This window comes from Chrysochloris asiatica, unplaced genomic scaffold (genome assembly GCF_000296735.1).
Source record: "Chrysochloris asiatica unplaced genomic scaffold, ChrAsi1.0 scaffold00449, whole genome shotgun sequence".
In the NCBI taxonomy this organism is placed as follows: domain Eukaryota; kingdom Metazoa; phylum Chordata; class Mammalia; order Afrosoricida; family Chrysochloridae; genus Chrysochloris; species Chrysochloris asiatica.
In genome coordinates, this window is record NW_006408967.1 from 166,673 (window position 1) to 182,596 (window position 15,924).

The following is a 15,924-nucleotide window of genomic DNA, read 5'->3' on the forward strand; positions in this document are numbered from 1 at the left end:
TTATAATGGAGGTGGTACTGTGGGGTAAAGAACTCTGGTAGCAAAGTGGTTATGAATTTGGCTGGGAACTGCAAGGTCAGCTGTTCGAAACTGCCAGCTATTCTGCAGGAGAAAGATGAGGCTTTATGGTCTCATAAAGATTTACAGCCTTAGAAACCCTGTTCAGGGTTGCTATGGGTTGGAACCGACTCGACAGCACTTAACAACAACAACAACTGTGGGGTAATGAACTGGACTGAAAAGTTGCTTTGCACCTCAAGGTCAGTGGTTCAAGCTCACCAGTCATTTCTTGGAAACCCTATACTGGGTCACTGTGAGTCAGAAGAGACTCCATGGCACTTCACAACAACACCTCAACAAATTCTAAACGTTGGTGATAACATGTGAAAAGAAAAGAATTAAAAAGACTGTGATCTATTTCTATTAAGGAGCAAACAGTTGAGCGAAGAGATAAAATTAAACAAAATTATAGGAAAAAGAAATTTTAGGTATGAAAATTCAATACTATGCAAAGTTCAATAGAATGCAACTTCTATAAGGGCAAAAATAATTGCCTGCTTTATTTCTAATGGTATAGTTGAGTGCCTGAAACCCAATTGCTCTGTGAATATTCCTTGAATTAAATAAAACAATGATTTTAAAATACAATATCAAAAATGAAATGCGTAGATTGCTATTATATGGCATAATAGAGAATTTAAACTGAAGAACAGAGACTTCTTTGGGATTATGACAGTCAAGCTGAAGATAAAGAGGACAAGGAAGCTGCTAAAGGATGAAGGGTGAAGTGGAATGATCCAGTTATGGGGACACAAATCACAAAGTCTCTAAGGAAGAAATAAGATATGGAAATGAACAAAGATAAAGAGAAACAAAACCTAAAGGAAGAAAATTCTATCTGGACTGCATTGAGAGAGGTAGAGAGCTATAAAGATACAGCAGGCATAAGAGCAGGAGAGAGAGGATAGAGACTCTGAAAGGCCATGATAATAATGTGAAGTTTGGTGTTAACACAATAGAAAAACATGGAGTGATTTAAACAGGACATATTCAGGCTCTCCGTCAAAAAGCATTACTATGTCAGCTATATAAAGTCCTGGTGGGACACTGTAGGATAAGCAGTGGACTAAAAGGTCAGGTCAGCTTGAACCAAAAATTTGGTAGTTCAAATCCACCAGTCGCTCCTTGGAACTCACTATGAGTGGGAACCAACTTCAGGACATTTAACAACAACAACATATAAAGACTAAATTAGAGGAAGGTCAGAATGAAAACAGAAGGTGATTGTAATATTCCAAGTAAGAGATGTTTTTGTTGTCATTGTTGTTAAGTGCAATTGAGTCAGTTCCAACCCTTAGCAACCCTGTATAGGCTTTCCAAGGAGTGGCTGTTAAATGCCATTGAGTCGGTTCTGACCCTTAGTGACCCTAAGACCATCAAGAGAGGAATGTGGGACCCTAACCAGAGAAGCAATGACAAGACCCCAGAGATGGAGGCAGATGTGATGGCATGGATAGATTGAGCAGCTGAGAACTCTAGACTTATGGAAAGAGCTGTGTGCTGGCAGCCAGGAGGCAGGCTTGCAGAATGTGCCCTTTGGTTATTTAAATGATGGTACATTTCTGAGTGTTTTTTTGTACATCAAAACAAAAACAGAGGAAATAGAAGCAAATCCTGTTGAATGATGATGCATGGAGGGGATTGTAATCATTGCAATAAAACAAAATACGATAGGCTGAGTGCAAAACCGATGTTCTTTTGTGTAAGCTATCACTCACTTTACAATAAAGTCTTCAAAAAAATTCATTAAATTCTCTTCTCTAGAGAAACTGTCCTAGCTATAGAGTAATAAGATCATAAAAATACAAAATGAGACATGATTCTAAATGTAAAAATCAGGTGTGTATAAATACAAGTTGAACTAAAAGTCAACAGTAGTTTTGATTTTCTCTAAATATTTCCTTATATTCCAAGTTCTCTACAGGGAGAAAAAAAAATATTGTTTTTTAGTTGCAAAAAAAAAAAAAAAATCAGCTAAAGATGCATTGAAAAAAATCAGGGAAGCAGCTTTTGTAATACACAGGAGAATTCTGAGACTGAGTGTTTTGAGAAAGAGAAAATCCAGATCATGCAAAATGAGCATTTAATCATAACTGTACTTAGCAGAATGGAGGCATTAATAGGCTAAGATTTTTGTATAGAAGGTGAACTAGTTAAAAAGATTGGCTGCTAGTTTCAATGTTAGATAGGAGAATGGTAGAGGATGCACTAGACATGAGATCGTATTTCCATGTTGATGGGAAAATCATGTCTAAAGGAAAACATGGATGATTAGAAAAATGTATTTTACAAAGGCTAAAGAGGATGAGATTCAGAAATTATAATACAGAAACAAACAAACAAAAAATGGAACAACATTACATTCAAGGACGATAGATCCATTGTTGCCTTACCATCTAGGACCATGTTCTGAACCCCTTTCTTTTCTGTACTTTGGAAGCCAAATACAGGATTAAGGAGATTGAGCATGTGCTTTCAGTCATTCAAAATTTTTTTTTACTGGTTCTCATCTCTGTTAGATTTTTATAAAATAATCTGATTGCTTAAACTCAGGTTACTACTTTTGTTCATTTTAATTTTGGCAATCTATGAATAAGAACAAAGTTAATTCCCATGGTCTAACAGTAAGGTGTTGGTGCAACCTGGTAGGATAAGCATTGGACTGCAAGGTCAGTTTGAACCACAAGGTTCAAACCCTATACAGGGTCACTATCAGTGAGAACCAGTTTGACACTTCTTAACAACAACAACAGTAAAGAGAAAGTCAGCAAGATCTGGAATTTGTCTATTTAGAGATGAGTGCTTGAGACCTAGGCTGTTAAATAGATACTACTTTACAGTTCCAGAATTATATATTAAGATAAAGGCATTTTTTAAAGTTAATTCAATTATAAATTGAATATTTATTGATTTATGAGATTTAATGAGTGTCTGATACCTGCTAATAAGTGATTTTGACAAAAAGAATACAGTAATGATGGAAAGAAATCAAGGCCCTTCATTTTTAGAGCTACATTCTTAGAGGGAAAAAATGCTAATCAAATATATATGTAACATTAAACACATAATATAATGCCAGTTATGATACTCACTGGAGTCCTGGTGTGGTGCTGTAAGTTAATGTGCTGGACAGCAAAGTCGGTTTGTACCACAAGGCTGTCAGTTCAAGCTCACCAGTCACTCCTCAGAAACCATATATAGGGTCGCTATGGGGTGGTATTGACTTGATGACCCTTAACAACAACAACAGTGATAACCACTGAGAACCATGAAAAGCACAGAACTGACCAAATGAATGGGAATACAGCTAGTTTTTTTGTTTTGTTTTGTTTTGTTTTAAAAGTTTTATTGTGAATTATGTGATAGTCTACATGGGAGCACATTAGCTTTACATTCATCCTATCATATATCATTTCATTGCCATTGTTACAATCGCCTCCATGTATCATCAACCAAACAAAGGGTATACCCTGCAAGCCTGCTCACCGTCTCCCGGTCTAAAGTCCCCAGCAGCTCCATCTCTCCATGTCATCCTTTCTGCTTCCATCTCTGGCATCACTGCTTCTCTGGGTAGGGTCCCGCTTTCCACTCTTCTCCCTTGATGGTCCTCGGGACCTCCACTCCTAGACTGCAAAGTCAGTCACTCCCCTCCTTTTGCTACAAAACATCTACCTTTAGATTTCCAACCCTCACAGTCAGTCCTGGTAACAATTATTCACTATTGTATCACAAGAGACCTATCCGCATCTCCTTTCATCAGCCTCCCCCAGACAGATTAGATACTACTCAGTGGAGATTTTATCTTCCTCCATGCCTAGGATCGGACATTGTTTCATTCTGCTGTGCATGGGGTCGCTATGAGTCGGTTCCGACTCGATGGCACCTGACAACAACAACAACATGCCCTCTGGATCTAGGCTCCCTGTTGATAGCTTGTAAGCCAGTCACTTCTTGCCTTTGAGAATACAGGTAGTTTTGAATCATTTGAAATGCTCCATGACACAGATATGAAAGGATTGTTCTAAGAGGACAAGAAGATGATGGATACTTATAATCTAGAACTGCTTAGAATGATTTCTGGTAGCACATAGCAAGCACACAGTAAATATTCACTATACTATATGACAGACTTGTAACACAGACAAGCATGGAGTAAAGGGTTAATGAAAGCTTCTTGGAAGAAATTACCTCTAAACATAATAAGACAGAATGAAGAGTGATTTGAGAGATAAAGAAGGGGAAAGGGCCTCCCAGGATGAGGGGGATAGCAGTGAAAAGACTGAACATTCTATAAAACAACTACTGTGCCCAAGGCACTGTAATAGGGGCTGCATTGAATCAATTAGACTTGAAACATACCCTTATGTAATATAACAACCACAAACTATTTTTCTGAGTACTTTTAAATTCCACACCCTCAATGCATTAATGCAGTTAATCTTTAATTCTATAAACTAAGTAGAATACTTATACCTCTTTATAGAGTAAACTGAGACACAAGGCAGTTAAATCTTGTTTACTGTTGTCTTATTGATGCCAAGTAAAGTGTCCAAGAACAAATTGTTAAATAAGTATTTGTTGAATGAATGACTGATTAATGGACAGAAAATCATGCTAAATCATGGCTTTGCTAGTAGTAGGGTTGTATGTTTATAATTAGCTTTGGTTGGCCATTTTGTGAGATGAGGTAAGAGGATGATTCTTAAGCGTTCTGTTGAATGAGAATCTCCAGCGTTTCTTGCTGAAAGTTCTAGTCTGAGTAAAGTCCACAAATCTATCCTTTTAGATTCCTTATCAAATTATGAGAAAAATAATCACTGCTGTGCAATATGAACGCTGGTTCACAAGATCTCTGTAAAGTGTTTAAGAACAAAGATATCAGTTTGAGGAAAAAGTTACTGCTGACACAAGTCGTGCTATTTTCAATAGCTTCATATGCAGGTGATAGTTGGACAATGGATAAGGATGACTGCAGAAGAATTGATTCATTTGAGTAATGGTGTTGGAGAAGAATTTAAAAGTACCATGGACTGCTAGAACAAACAATCTGTTTAGGAGGAAGTACAGCCAGAATGCTCCTTAGAAGCCAGAATGGACAGGCTTTGTCTCTCATATTTCAGACATAATATCAAAAGGGACTAGTTCCTGGAGATGGACATAATGTTAGGTCAAGTTGAAGGTAGCAAAAAAGAGGAAGATCTTCAAAAAATGGATTGGCTTAGTGGCAGAACTGTGAGGACAGCCTAGGACCAGGTGATGCTTTGTTCTATTATGCTTAAGTTTGCTATGAGTCGGAACTGAATTAATGGCATCTTTAACAACAACAACATAGTATATACAGGAGTCCTGGCATGATGTTGTAGGTTAAGCACTGGACTGCTAACCTCAAGGCTGCTGGTTCAAACCCACAAGTTTTTCCTTGGAAATCCTATATAGCATAGCTACGAACCAACAACACTTAATCAAGAACAAGAATAACAACAGTAGTAAATACAGGAGATTTTTGTGTCTCTGTTGGTTAAATACTGAACTGTGAACCACAAGGCTGGTACATTCAAACCCACCAGAAGATCAGTGGGATAAATAGATGAGGTTTTCTGCTTCCGCAAAGATGCCTAGGAAACCCTAAACAATGTTCTTATGAATAAGAAACATCTCCTGGACATTTAACAAAAATAACAACACGGTATATACTGGAATCCTGGTGTGACACTGTAGGACAAACACTGGACCCCTAACTGCAAGGTCGTCAGTTCAAAAACCCACCCAGCCACTCCTCAGAAACCTTACAGAGGGTCTCTATGAATCAAAATTGACAGCACAGCACTGAACAACAACAATATTAGTATATACAGTACTAATGGATGAGGATTGTGACTCATTCTGTCAAAAGAAGAAAATGATTAAATCAATGCCTATACAAGGTATTTATCAGCTGCAAAGGAGACAACTCCTTTTCTTTTCATCTCTATCTCAGGGCTTCTCAAACTTGACACTATGAACAAATTGAGGATTGTAATTCTGGTTGTGGGAGGACTTATCTGTGCATTTAAAAATGTATAGCAATGCCTATGGCTTCTATCCATTAGATGCCTGTAGCTCAAACCCTTCATTTTGACCACTACAAATGTCTTCTCACACTGCCAAATGTCCACCTGAGGGCAAATAGCTTCCAGTTGAAAATCTCTATCTTAATGCTTTCTCTAATTGCTCATATACAGCACCCTCTGATCTTCTAACCTAGGCTTGTGCAAGAAGCCTAGGTTAGAAGTCTGATCTATTGCTCCTTGAATACTGTGAAACATGTCAGTTTGTAAAATGAATACAGGGTATCTTCTTGGCTTTATTCTGAACCCACAATATGTGTCATTTACCCTCACCATCTCCAAGTTCATTTATTAATCAAATTAGACAGACTGACAGGGTCAAGACATGGCTGGTATCCAAAACCATAATTTTTTCCTTCAGGTTCTGGAGGAATCATTTTTACACAATTTGCAAAGCATTATAATTAATGATAACTACAGTATAGGGTTAGTTTCCCAGAAAAATTATAAAGCAGAAACAGAAATAGATAAAACTACTCAAAAGAATGGAATGAAATAATTTGGAAAATAATTTGGCACAGACTCTGGAAAAATACAAGAAAATATCCCTTACTCCAATCCTTTCTCTTTCACAAGAATGAAGATGCAATTTGTAACTACCAGTTTATCCTTCACCTTTCCTCTCCATTAATTTCTCTTAACTGCTCTCACCACCTTTCAATTACATATGAGAACAATAAAGTAAAACCTTCTTAAGAATTATTGATGGGAGAATGGTCAACTGGCATCATATAATGTCGGGTAGTATTATATGCCCGTTAGTATGTCCACATTCCTTACCTAGTTTTATCAAAATGCAAAGGGTAACTGGAATATTAATTGTTCTAGTTAATTAATGAATTAATTCCTTGATCACTGGCTGGTCAGGTCAGAGAATTAGTGTGTGAAATACTTAAACAGCTATACAAAACACGTTTTTAATTGAAGTAGGGGGAAAATCTGATATGTATATTGACATCAACTACATACATTTACTCCCCTTAAAAATCCATTATATTGAAATATTTTTGTTATGTAAATTACCTGGTATGGACTACCTTGTCTAACATGCTTTGTGAAAGAGAATAATTAACCTGTAGTGAGAGAAGAGAAACAAGGTCAATATGCATTTTCAGAGGAGACTAGAAGGATGGAAAATTTATCAACAGAGAGGAGCGAAGACCAGTATGTCACTATTGGTTATTTCCAGCACAAAAAGATCTGCCACCTTGTTACCCCTATTCAGTTTCCTTAAATTATTTCAGAAGATAGCATAGTAACAGTTCGCCATGCATGAACACTGTTACTTCTGGCTAACATTGTTCTCAAGGAGCCAAATACTCTCAAGATCCTAGGAGGTGAATTTCAGTTCAGCTCAGAATCTGAAAAATTTCAGGCAGTTGTGGGGTGATTCATGAGACAGTCGTAGACCCCCACCCCCAGGCGTCCTGGTGGAAAGCAGGGATTTAGCAAGTCCTTAAAACAGAAGATGGCTCCACCAGAGTGAACCTGCTAGCACCACCATCGCCATTCTCCACTCTACAGCTGTTCCAGCTGCCTGGAGGCTTTCCGGTCGCCATGGCAACTGATGGGCTCTGCTGCAAACTCAAAACCGAGCCTCTGAAGTTAGATACTAAACACCGGAGCTCCACTAATGCAAAGGCAACTGGAGAGGGAGAAAGAAATAAGGATTGTCCATGGTCTACAAATCCTGCGACTAAGAAGGCGATCTTAAAATCGGATTTTGTTTGTTTTTATAAAATGCTTCACATTATTGATTAGTGTCGTCTTTGGTGTCCGGAGGGAAAACGGATTGCAAGTTCTACTGGCGAAAGAATCAGGAACAGAGATGAAACGTTTTTAAAATGAATGCATCAAGCCTGCTTACTCAGTCATTCATTCAATTTTATATTTCATATCTCCTGAGAGCTTATTTGTGTTGGGCACTGTGCCCATCTGCTAGTTCTGCAAAGGTACATGAGACACCACTCCCACTCTAAGAAATTAACAATGGTAATTAACAAAATTTAACCTAACATTCAAGTGCCAACTAAGCACTCGCTGCTGCCATGACTTTCTTTTGGAAGACGGATTAAGAATCCAAAGGCGGGAATGGAGAGAGGCATTGGCTAACGAAATAGGAGAAAAGCCCTGGAGAGAGGGAGGTGGCTTTTTTCTAAGGAGAGAATTTGTCAAAGCCACTCAAATGCTTCCCTCTGCTGCGAGGGAGAAGAGATTTGTTTTCCTTTTAGAAAGTCAGAGCCCTTTCCCCTACTGGGCGCCCGTTCTAGTAAGGGACGCTCCGCCTCTTTGGGCTACTGATTGGGTCAAATCTTTTTAAGATAATTTATGCCAGCATCTTTTCTGTCTGATTGGCTCCCCTGCTCAATTCTGCTGGGAGTCGCATCCTACCTGGTGAAGAGGTGTAGAGCTTTTCTCTGCTGTATGTACTCACCGGGCTCTTGCTGAGGTGGGAGAATCAGCCCTGGACTGGAGACTTCTATCTCCTGTAGCACCAATAGAAAGAGCAAAAGATCTAGTCCTGATGGGTTCCTGGAAAGCTTTTCTCTTCTCTCCCTTTCTTCTGTGGAGTCAAAGTAGAAGGGTGAGGTTGATGTTCTTGTTACTGACCCTGCACTTGGGAAACTGGTGAGTAAATTCACGGACCTAAACCTATTCTTTCCTATCTACTCCCATGACTTTTATTTCCCTTTAAAATTCATTTTAAGTAATTTGTACTTCAGGGGCACAGTGTGTTACTGAACGATTCCGTACCATTATTTACCCAGATTAGAGCAATTCTCTTTCATGTTAAATTAAATTAGCCTATTTCAGAACATAGTGGTTAGGTTAATTGTTTTGGATTTCAAAGTTATAAATAAGTAAAGATGGATTTAATTGGGAGTGTTATAAGGTGTAGAAATGACTTTGCTACTTAATTTAGTGAATGATCTAGGTGAACTCTTAACTTTCTGGATTATTCTGTATTTTAAAGACCATTGTTTCAGAAACTTGTTACTCAGCTTGGTATTATGGAACTGTGCTATACATGAATCCTACCCCTCCTTTATTATCATATCTTTTTGTAATTTTCTGGATAAAAAACAATATTTTACATCAAGAAAGATGATAAATGTTATTAACAATTGTCAGGGTTTAAAATGTTTAATATTTAAGTCAGACAAAATCATGCATATTTTATTGAACAAGTATTGAATAATTTCATTTTAATTGGCTGTTCCCCAGTAATAAAAAAATTCTATAGTGGTATGAATGTCATGTGTATGTGTTTTGTGTGTGCAATATGAACAATCCAAAACCTCCTATTTAAGAGGAAGAAGACTGGGATTATAGAACCTTTAAATAAATTTTGAAATCATTGTGATAGAAAGATAAAATGCTTTTAAGTACCTTACCTGGATTTTGTATAGGAATAATGGATGGAATTAAATATATCAATATAGTAAAAGACTCTACAAAGGTCTCATATGCACTACTTATATAATATAATTATTTAAAATAAATGTGCATTTAAAATTTTCTTATTGCATTATATGATTCTGCTTAGAACACAAGGGTAAAGAGCAATCACTAAGCAGATAGAAACATGCCATAAGAACTATAGCTTAATGCTTAGTAATCATTGTTTAAATGGATTGTTGTTCATGATTTGAATTTAGTATGTAGCTGTGATGAGTATTTTTTGCCCTTACCCAGCAGATAGACTTGCTGGTTTCTTTCAGAGAATTGATTAAAGCCGGCAAAGTAATAATAGACTTGCTAAAAATTCCTGACATTTGATCTTGTCTCAAATATTGCAGTTTTATTTACTCTCTTCCATTAGAATTGTGAATCTCTGCATGGGCACAAGTAATACCACTCCATTATTTTGTGTTAAAATTGTATCATAATAGTAGCTTATTTATTTCTTTGAATATATTGTACAATTATAGAGAAGATATTTAAATAGAAAATATACCAGCACTCATGCATCTTCATATTAATATATATGAATTCGTGTTCTCATGAGGAAAGACAGATTTATTTTCTGAAATGACAACCTGTATGCTCTTTAATTTTGAGTACAAGTTTCTCTTTCCACATAACAGCCAAATTGCTTAGTAGAGACCATATTTTCTGTTCAAAGAGATGGTTTGTTTTACAGGAATATCTTAATCCTTGTTAGGATATGCACATTATGGTCATTGTAATTGGATGCAGAACTCCTTCATGGTTCTCAGAGATAAGAAGCTGTGTGGGATAGTGAGCAGAGAGTGGGTTTGGGAATCTGGAGACATGATGGCATGCATCTGGGTCCTTAAGCTCTCTGTTTAATAGAGTTTCTTCATCTGAAGGGTAGTAGCAAATCATTTATGTTTTTGTCAGGTTTTCACAGTCATTCTGTCGAATGAAAAATAATTCAATGGTTATTTCACTGGCCATGCTTAGTAGTGTAAAAGAAAGATATGCAAATGGAGATGGCATGTACTTTCATATGATATATATGTGTGAGTAAATGAGAGAGGTGTCACTCAATTAAAATTGACACATAATTCTGTTTATCATATTAATATTTATAATCTTCATTATTCTGGTCTGCAAATAAATAATATCAAAATAAGTTTACATGTTTCTTCTATAATTATTGTGGCCTCAATTATGAGACTTCATGTTTTCACATTTTTAAAAGTGTACAGTTATGGTGAATCTTTCATCTTTTTATTATTCTATAAACAATATTTAGTTGGAGATATCTGGTGCAAAAAGGGACAAGCAATGCACATTCATCTTCCTCACTCCTCTCTTTTTGAGGAACCTTTTCAAAAGTTACCACAGATGGATATGTTTGTAAGAATTCAGTTGTGTTACTCTTACACTAGTTCCTAAAATATATCTGGCAAAGCAATCTATTTTGGGATTTCCTTAAATTTGATCAGAAGCAATGCCTTGCTCCTCATTAGTTTCCACAAAGATCACAGAGGAGAGGCATTGCATTGATTTTTATATTTCTGAACTTTGAAAACCTGTCCTACTATTGGTTCTAAAACCTGTGGTTATATTCTCGTTTACACTATCCACCATACTCTTGACAAGTTAATTAAAATCTCATAAGCTGTTCACACATAATGGTTGGAGGATATAAAAACAACTCTAACTATCAACAGCTTTATAAGAAGGGGTGCAAATTGTTTTCAGATTTTAGCTGCTATAGTAAAATATCCTGTGATTAGCATTTACCGAAAAGTTACATGTTGAAAGAGTTGGTGGTAAATTAGTTGTAACAGTATCAATCAATAAGTCAAATAATTATATTTGACATTCAGCGTCTCAGATGAAGATATTGAAGTATGTGAATTAATTTTTTCAAGTAGCTAAAAATATGTTATTTTGTGAGAATTGTAATAAGTGATTTCATTTTAGCCATCTGAATTTCGCTTAAATTTCTGATAAAATACTTATGATTACTGTGCAAACGTGAGGACAAAACATGAACTAATAATATTGCATTGATCCTTAAATATTTAAAGAAAAAATAGAGATAAAATTATTTTAAATCTGGGCTACATGTATCACCATTGTTATATCTACTGTATAGGGTTATCCAAATAAACAATACCCTTTTCCTATTTTTTTTTTTTAATTTAAAAACTTCAGGACATACTTTTGGATAAACTACAAATGGGAATGTTTATTAATATAATTCAAATATTAAATAAAGTAATCTAGTAAATATATTTAAAGGTGACTAAAATTTGTCTAAACTCAAAATTCCAAATGCTTTGCCGTTTAGTCAATTCTGACTCATAGTGACTCTGTATAAGATTTCATAGACTGTGCATCTTTGCCAGAGCAGAAAGCCTCATCTTTCTCCTTTGGAGCAGCTGGTAGATTTGAACTGTGGACCTTGAGGTTAGCAGTCAAATGCTTGTCTTACAGTGCTACCAGGGCTCCTTAAAATTTGCCTAAGAATACAATAATTAGGGAGTCCTGGTGTGGCAATATGGGTTAATGCACTGGACTGCAAGGTTGGTTTGAACAGCAAGGTTGGCAGTTCAAGCTCACCAGCTGCTCCTGGGAAACACCATACAGGGTTGCTATGAGTCAGAATTGACTTGATGGCACTTCACAACAACAACATAATAATAAAGAAGGGAGTCTAATGGAGGAAAGGAAGTCAGAGCAGAAAACTGAAAAATGACTCTGAAGATACTGAGGACATGATTAACAAATATGACAAATGACTACCAGGAGGAAAGGAAGAGATGTGGATATATATCAAATATCAAATTCTGAGGAGAATAAGTCACATATAGACAGGATATTCGAGTGACAAAAATGAACTTTGCCATCAGATTTAGTTTCCAGTTGCACATCCATCATTTCCTCTTAGTCTGATCTCAGGCAAATCACTTTTCAAGTTTAAATTGGAGATTACTCATACTTGACAAGTGGAAAATGCCACCTACCCTTTAAGATTGTTTGAAGATCAAGTGAGAAAATTTGTTCCAAATACATAAGAATTAAATTTTTACTGTAAAGATATTTTGTTGTTACTGTTAGGTGCTGTCAAGTTGGTTCTGACTCCTAGTGATCCTGCATAGGGTTTCTGAGGAGTGGCTGGTGAGTTTGAACTGATGACCCTCTGATTGATTAGCATTCCAATTCTTATCCTACAGCACCATACCAGAATATGTAATAACAGATCATTTGTGGCATCACAGCGATTCTGGCATTTTTCTCCTAGTTATAGTGGTTTTAAGTACAATACAATGGACATCCATGACTCCTTGTATGTTATGAAATATATTATAGATTTGGGGGATAGCATTCATTCATTCAAAAAATCTTTATTGAAGGCATGTTGCGTATTAGACCCAGTGCAATATGTTGGCTTTATAGTATTGAGTTGTTGTTAAGTGTTATCAACTCTGTTTCAACTCATTGTGCCCTTATAGAGGCTATTCAAGGAGCAGTTGGTGGATTTGAACTGCCAACCTTGTGGTTAGCAGTCCAGTGCTTACCCTACAGTGCAACATCAGGACTCTATAGAGCAGGCATAATAAGTTTATAGTTAATGTTAAGACCTGTATTTATGGTTTTAATCAAAGAACCTGGATTTTTGACACAGTGGATTAAGCATTGTTCTGCTAACCACAAGATGAGTGGTTCAAACCCACCAGAAGTTCTTTAGGAACAAGATGAGTTATCTGCACTCATAAAGATTTACAGTTTTAGGAAACCCTATGGAGCTGTTCTATTCTGTCCTACAGGGTTGCTGTGAGTCCTATATAATCTACATAAAAACCCTACTTTCAGAATCCTAAAGATAAAAATAAATTAAAATGATTAGGATAAAGGATATAAATGAAAAGATCACAATCAAAGAAAGAAAACTACCAGACATGAGAATTCCGATTAGCAATTCCAGAAAGTTTGGGAAATGCCTCCAAATTCCAAAGAGAAATGTTCAGTATAAAAGGCTATACCTCTGCAAATTAAACATGAGGAATCACCTAGTTACTGTTATTCTCTTTGTTCTGTAGATGTGGAAACTGTGATACAGAGGTTATTAGGAACGTGTCTAAGGTCATAGAGCTAATAAGTGCCTTTATTCTTATCCACCAGAAGTCTCAGATTACAAATCCAATACGTTGTTGTTAAATCCAATAGAAATAAGAACAATTAACTTGACTGTGGATAAAAGAGAGAAAGGAAAAGAGAAGGGAAGATCAGAGAGAAGAGAAGGAAGGGAAGGAGAGTTAATACCATCTTAGTTTCATTTATAGAAGTACAGTACTTAATGTGCTCAAGTCGGTTCTAACTCATAGCAACCCTGTATAGAGTTCCCAAGGAGCAGCTGGTGGGTTTTAACCACCAACATGTGGTTGTCAGTCCAGTGCTTATCCTACAATGGCACTTAAGGGTAAATCAATACAAATCAGAACCATTAACCTGAAGGTGGTTAAAAGAGAGAATAGAAAAGGGCAGGGAAGAACAGAAAGAAAAGAGAGGAAAGCAGAGGTAATACAGACTTGGGTTCATTGATAGATGCACAGTACTTAGAAAAACATACTCTCTGCCTCTTACAGAATAACTGGAACATTTTATTTAATGCTGGATTAATAATTGTAGGTGAGATTTTGACTCTCTGGAGTTGATCAAGAAAAATATCATGAGTTTAAAATAAGAATTTTTAGTTTAAATTTTGTTGAGAATTTGGGTGACCCTGCTGTAATATAAGCACTGGACTGCTAGCCAAAAGGTCAGCAGTTCAAGCCCAACAGCGATTCCATGGGAGAAAGGTGAGTGTTTCTGCTCCCAAAAGATTTATAACCTTGGAAACCCTGTATAGGGTCGCTATGAGTCAGAACCGACTCCATGGCACATAACCACCACCACCATTCAATCAATGAATAGATATTCAGTACCTGTGATGTGTTAAGCATGGGTCTACAATCTGGGGATGCAGAAGTAAGCAAGACAAAGTCCTTGCCCAAATACATTTTGTATAGCTGAAATGCTATTGTTAAGTGCTATCGAGTTGGTTCTGATTCAGAGACCATGTATAGGGTTTCCAAGGAGTGGCTGGTGAGTTTGAACTGCAGACCTTGTGTTTCAAATCAACTTTGAGGCCCAGTGTTTCATCCCACAGTGTCACACCAGAGTCCATACTTAATGTTAAGACAGTTTAATAATACAAACAATTAAAGATGATAAACTGCTATACTTGCTAGTCAAAATTCTAGATGAAGTAACCACCCACAATGATAAAGTCAGTTCTGACTCATAGTGAACCTGTATAGGGTTTCTGAGGCTATAAATCTTTCAGGAGCAGAAATCCTAATCTTTCTTCCACAGAACAACTGGTGGGTTTGCACTGCCAATCTCTCAGTCCAGTGGTCATCCTACAGTGCCACCAGGACTTAAAGGAGGCTGTTATCAATTGCAGCTCTGTAAAAAGATGATATGGCTTTAGTAGTCTTAGGCACAAGTTTTGATCAATATTAATGACACATAGGGAGAGTGACATTATTCTCCTGTGGTCAGTGGTATGGTCTTTCAGTTTTTTAGGCCTTTTGGAAGCTATGTGAGTATTCCTATTATCTCTATGCTATCCTTTATGCTGGTCATCTACTACATGGCATTAAAATTGTAAGGCTCTATTAAAAGTTTTATAGATAGTTGATTAGTAATCTTCTGAACTGAAGGAATTCTTTCCTCACAGGTGAATATATTTTGAGAGTTAACATTTTTATTTATAGACAACCATAATGAGTTGGAACCAACTCGATGGCACTTAACAACAACAACATACTGAGTTAGAAGGAAGTCCTGGTGTGTTGCTGTGGGTTAATGCACTGCACTGCAAAGGCGGTTTGAACTGTAAGATTGGTGGTTCAAGCTCACCAGCCGTTCCTTGGAAACCCTGTACAGGATAGCTCATGGTCAGAACTGACTTAACGGCACTGAACAACAGCATATTGAGTTAGAAAAAGTAGAGACTGTGCTGTGTAGTAAGAATACAGAGATAAACTTAGCATTGTTTTTGTTAAGTGCCATGGAGTTGTTTCTGACTCATAGCGACCCTCTATAGGGTTTCCAAGGAGCAGCTTGTAAATTTGACCACTGACATTGTGGTTCAGATGGACCTTGAGGTTGAGTGTTTTATCCTGAATCACCACACCAGGACTCCAAACTTAGCATAAACACTGCTATTCAAGTGATAGTTAGGATGGGCACGACAGAAAGTCTACGAATACAATATATTATTACTATA

General features: G+C 36.7%; 1 protein-coding gene across 1 annotated transcript in view; it reads left to right on the forward strand.

Annotated features, from left to right (window-relative positions):
- The first annotated feature begins 8,517 nt into the window (after positions 1 to 8,517).
- The window catches only part of LOC102834943 (gamma-aminobutyric acid receptor subunit gamma-1-like), a 280,558-nt gene continuing 273,151 nt past the window's right edge, over positions 8,518 to 15,924 (forward strand). Inside the window, exon 1 of the mRNA XM_006877251.1 lies at positions 8,518 to 8,795. Within this exon, the coding sequence (XP_006877313.1) occupies positions 8,692 to 8,795 (104 nt within the window). The 5' untranslated portion in view covers positions 8,518 to 8,691. The remainder of the gene's footprint in view (positions 8,796 to 15,924) is intronic.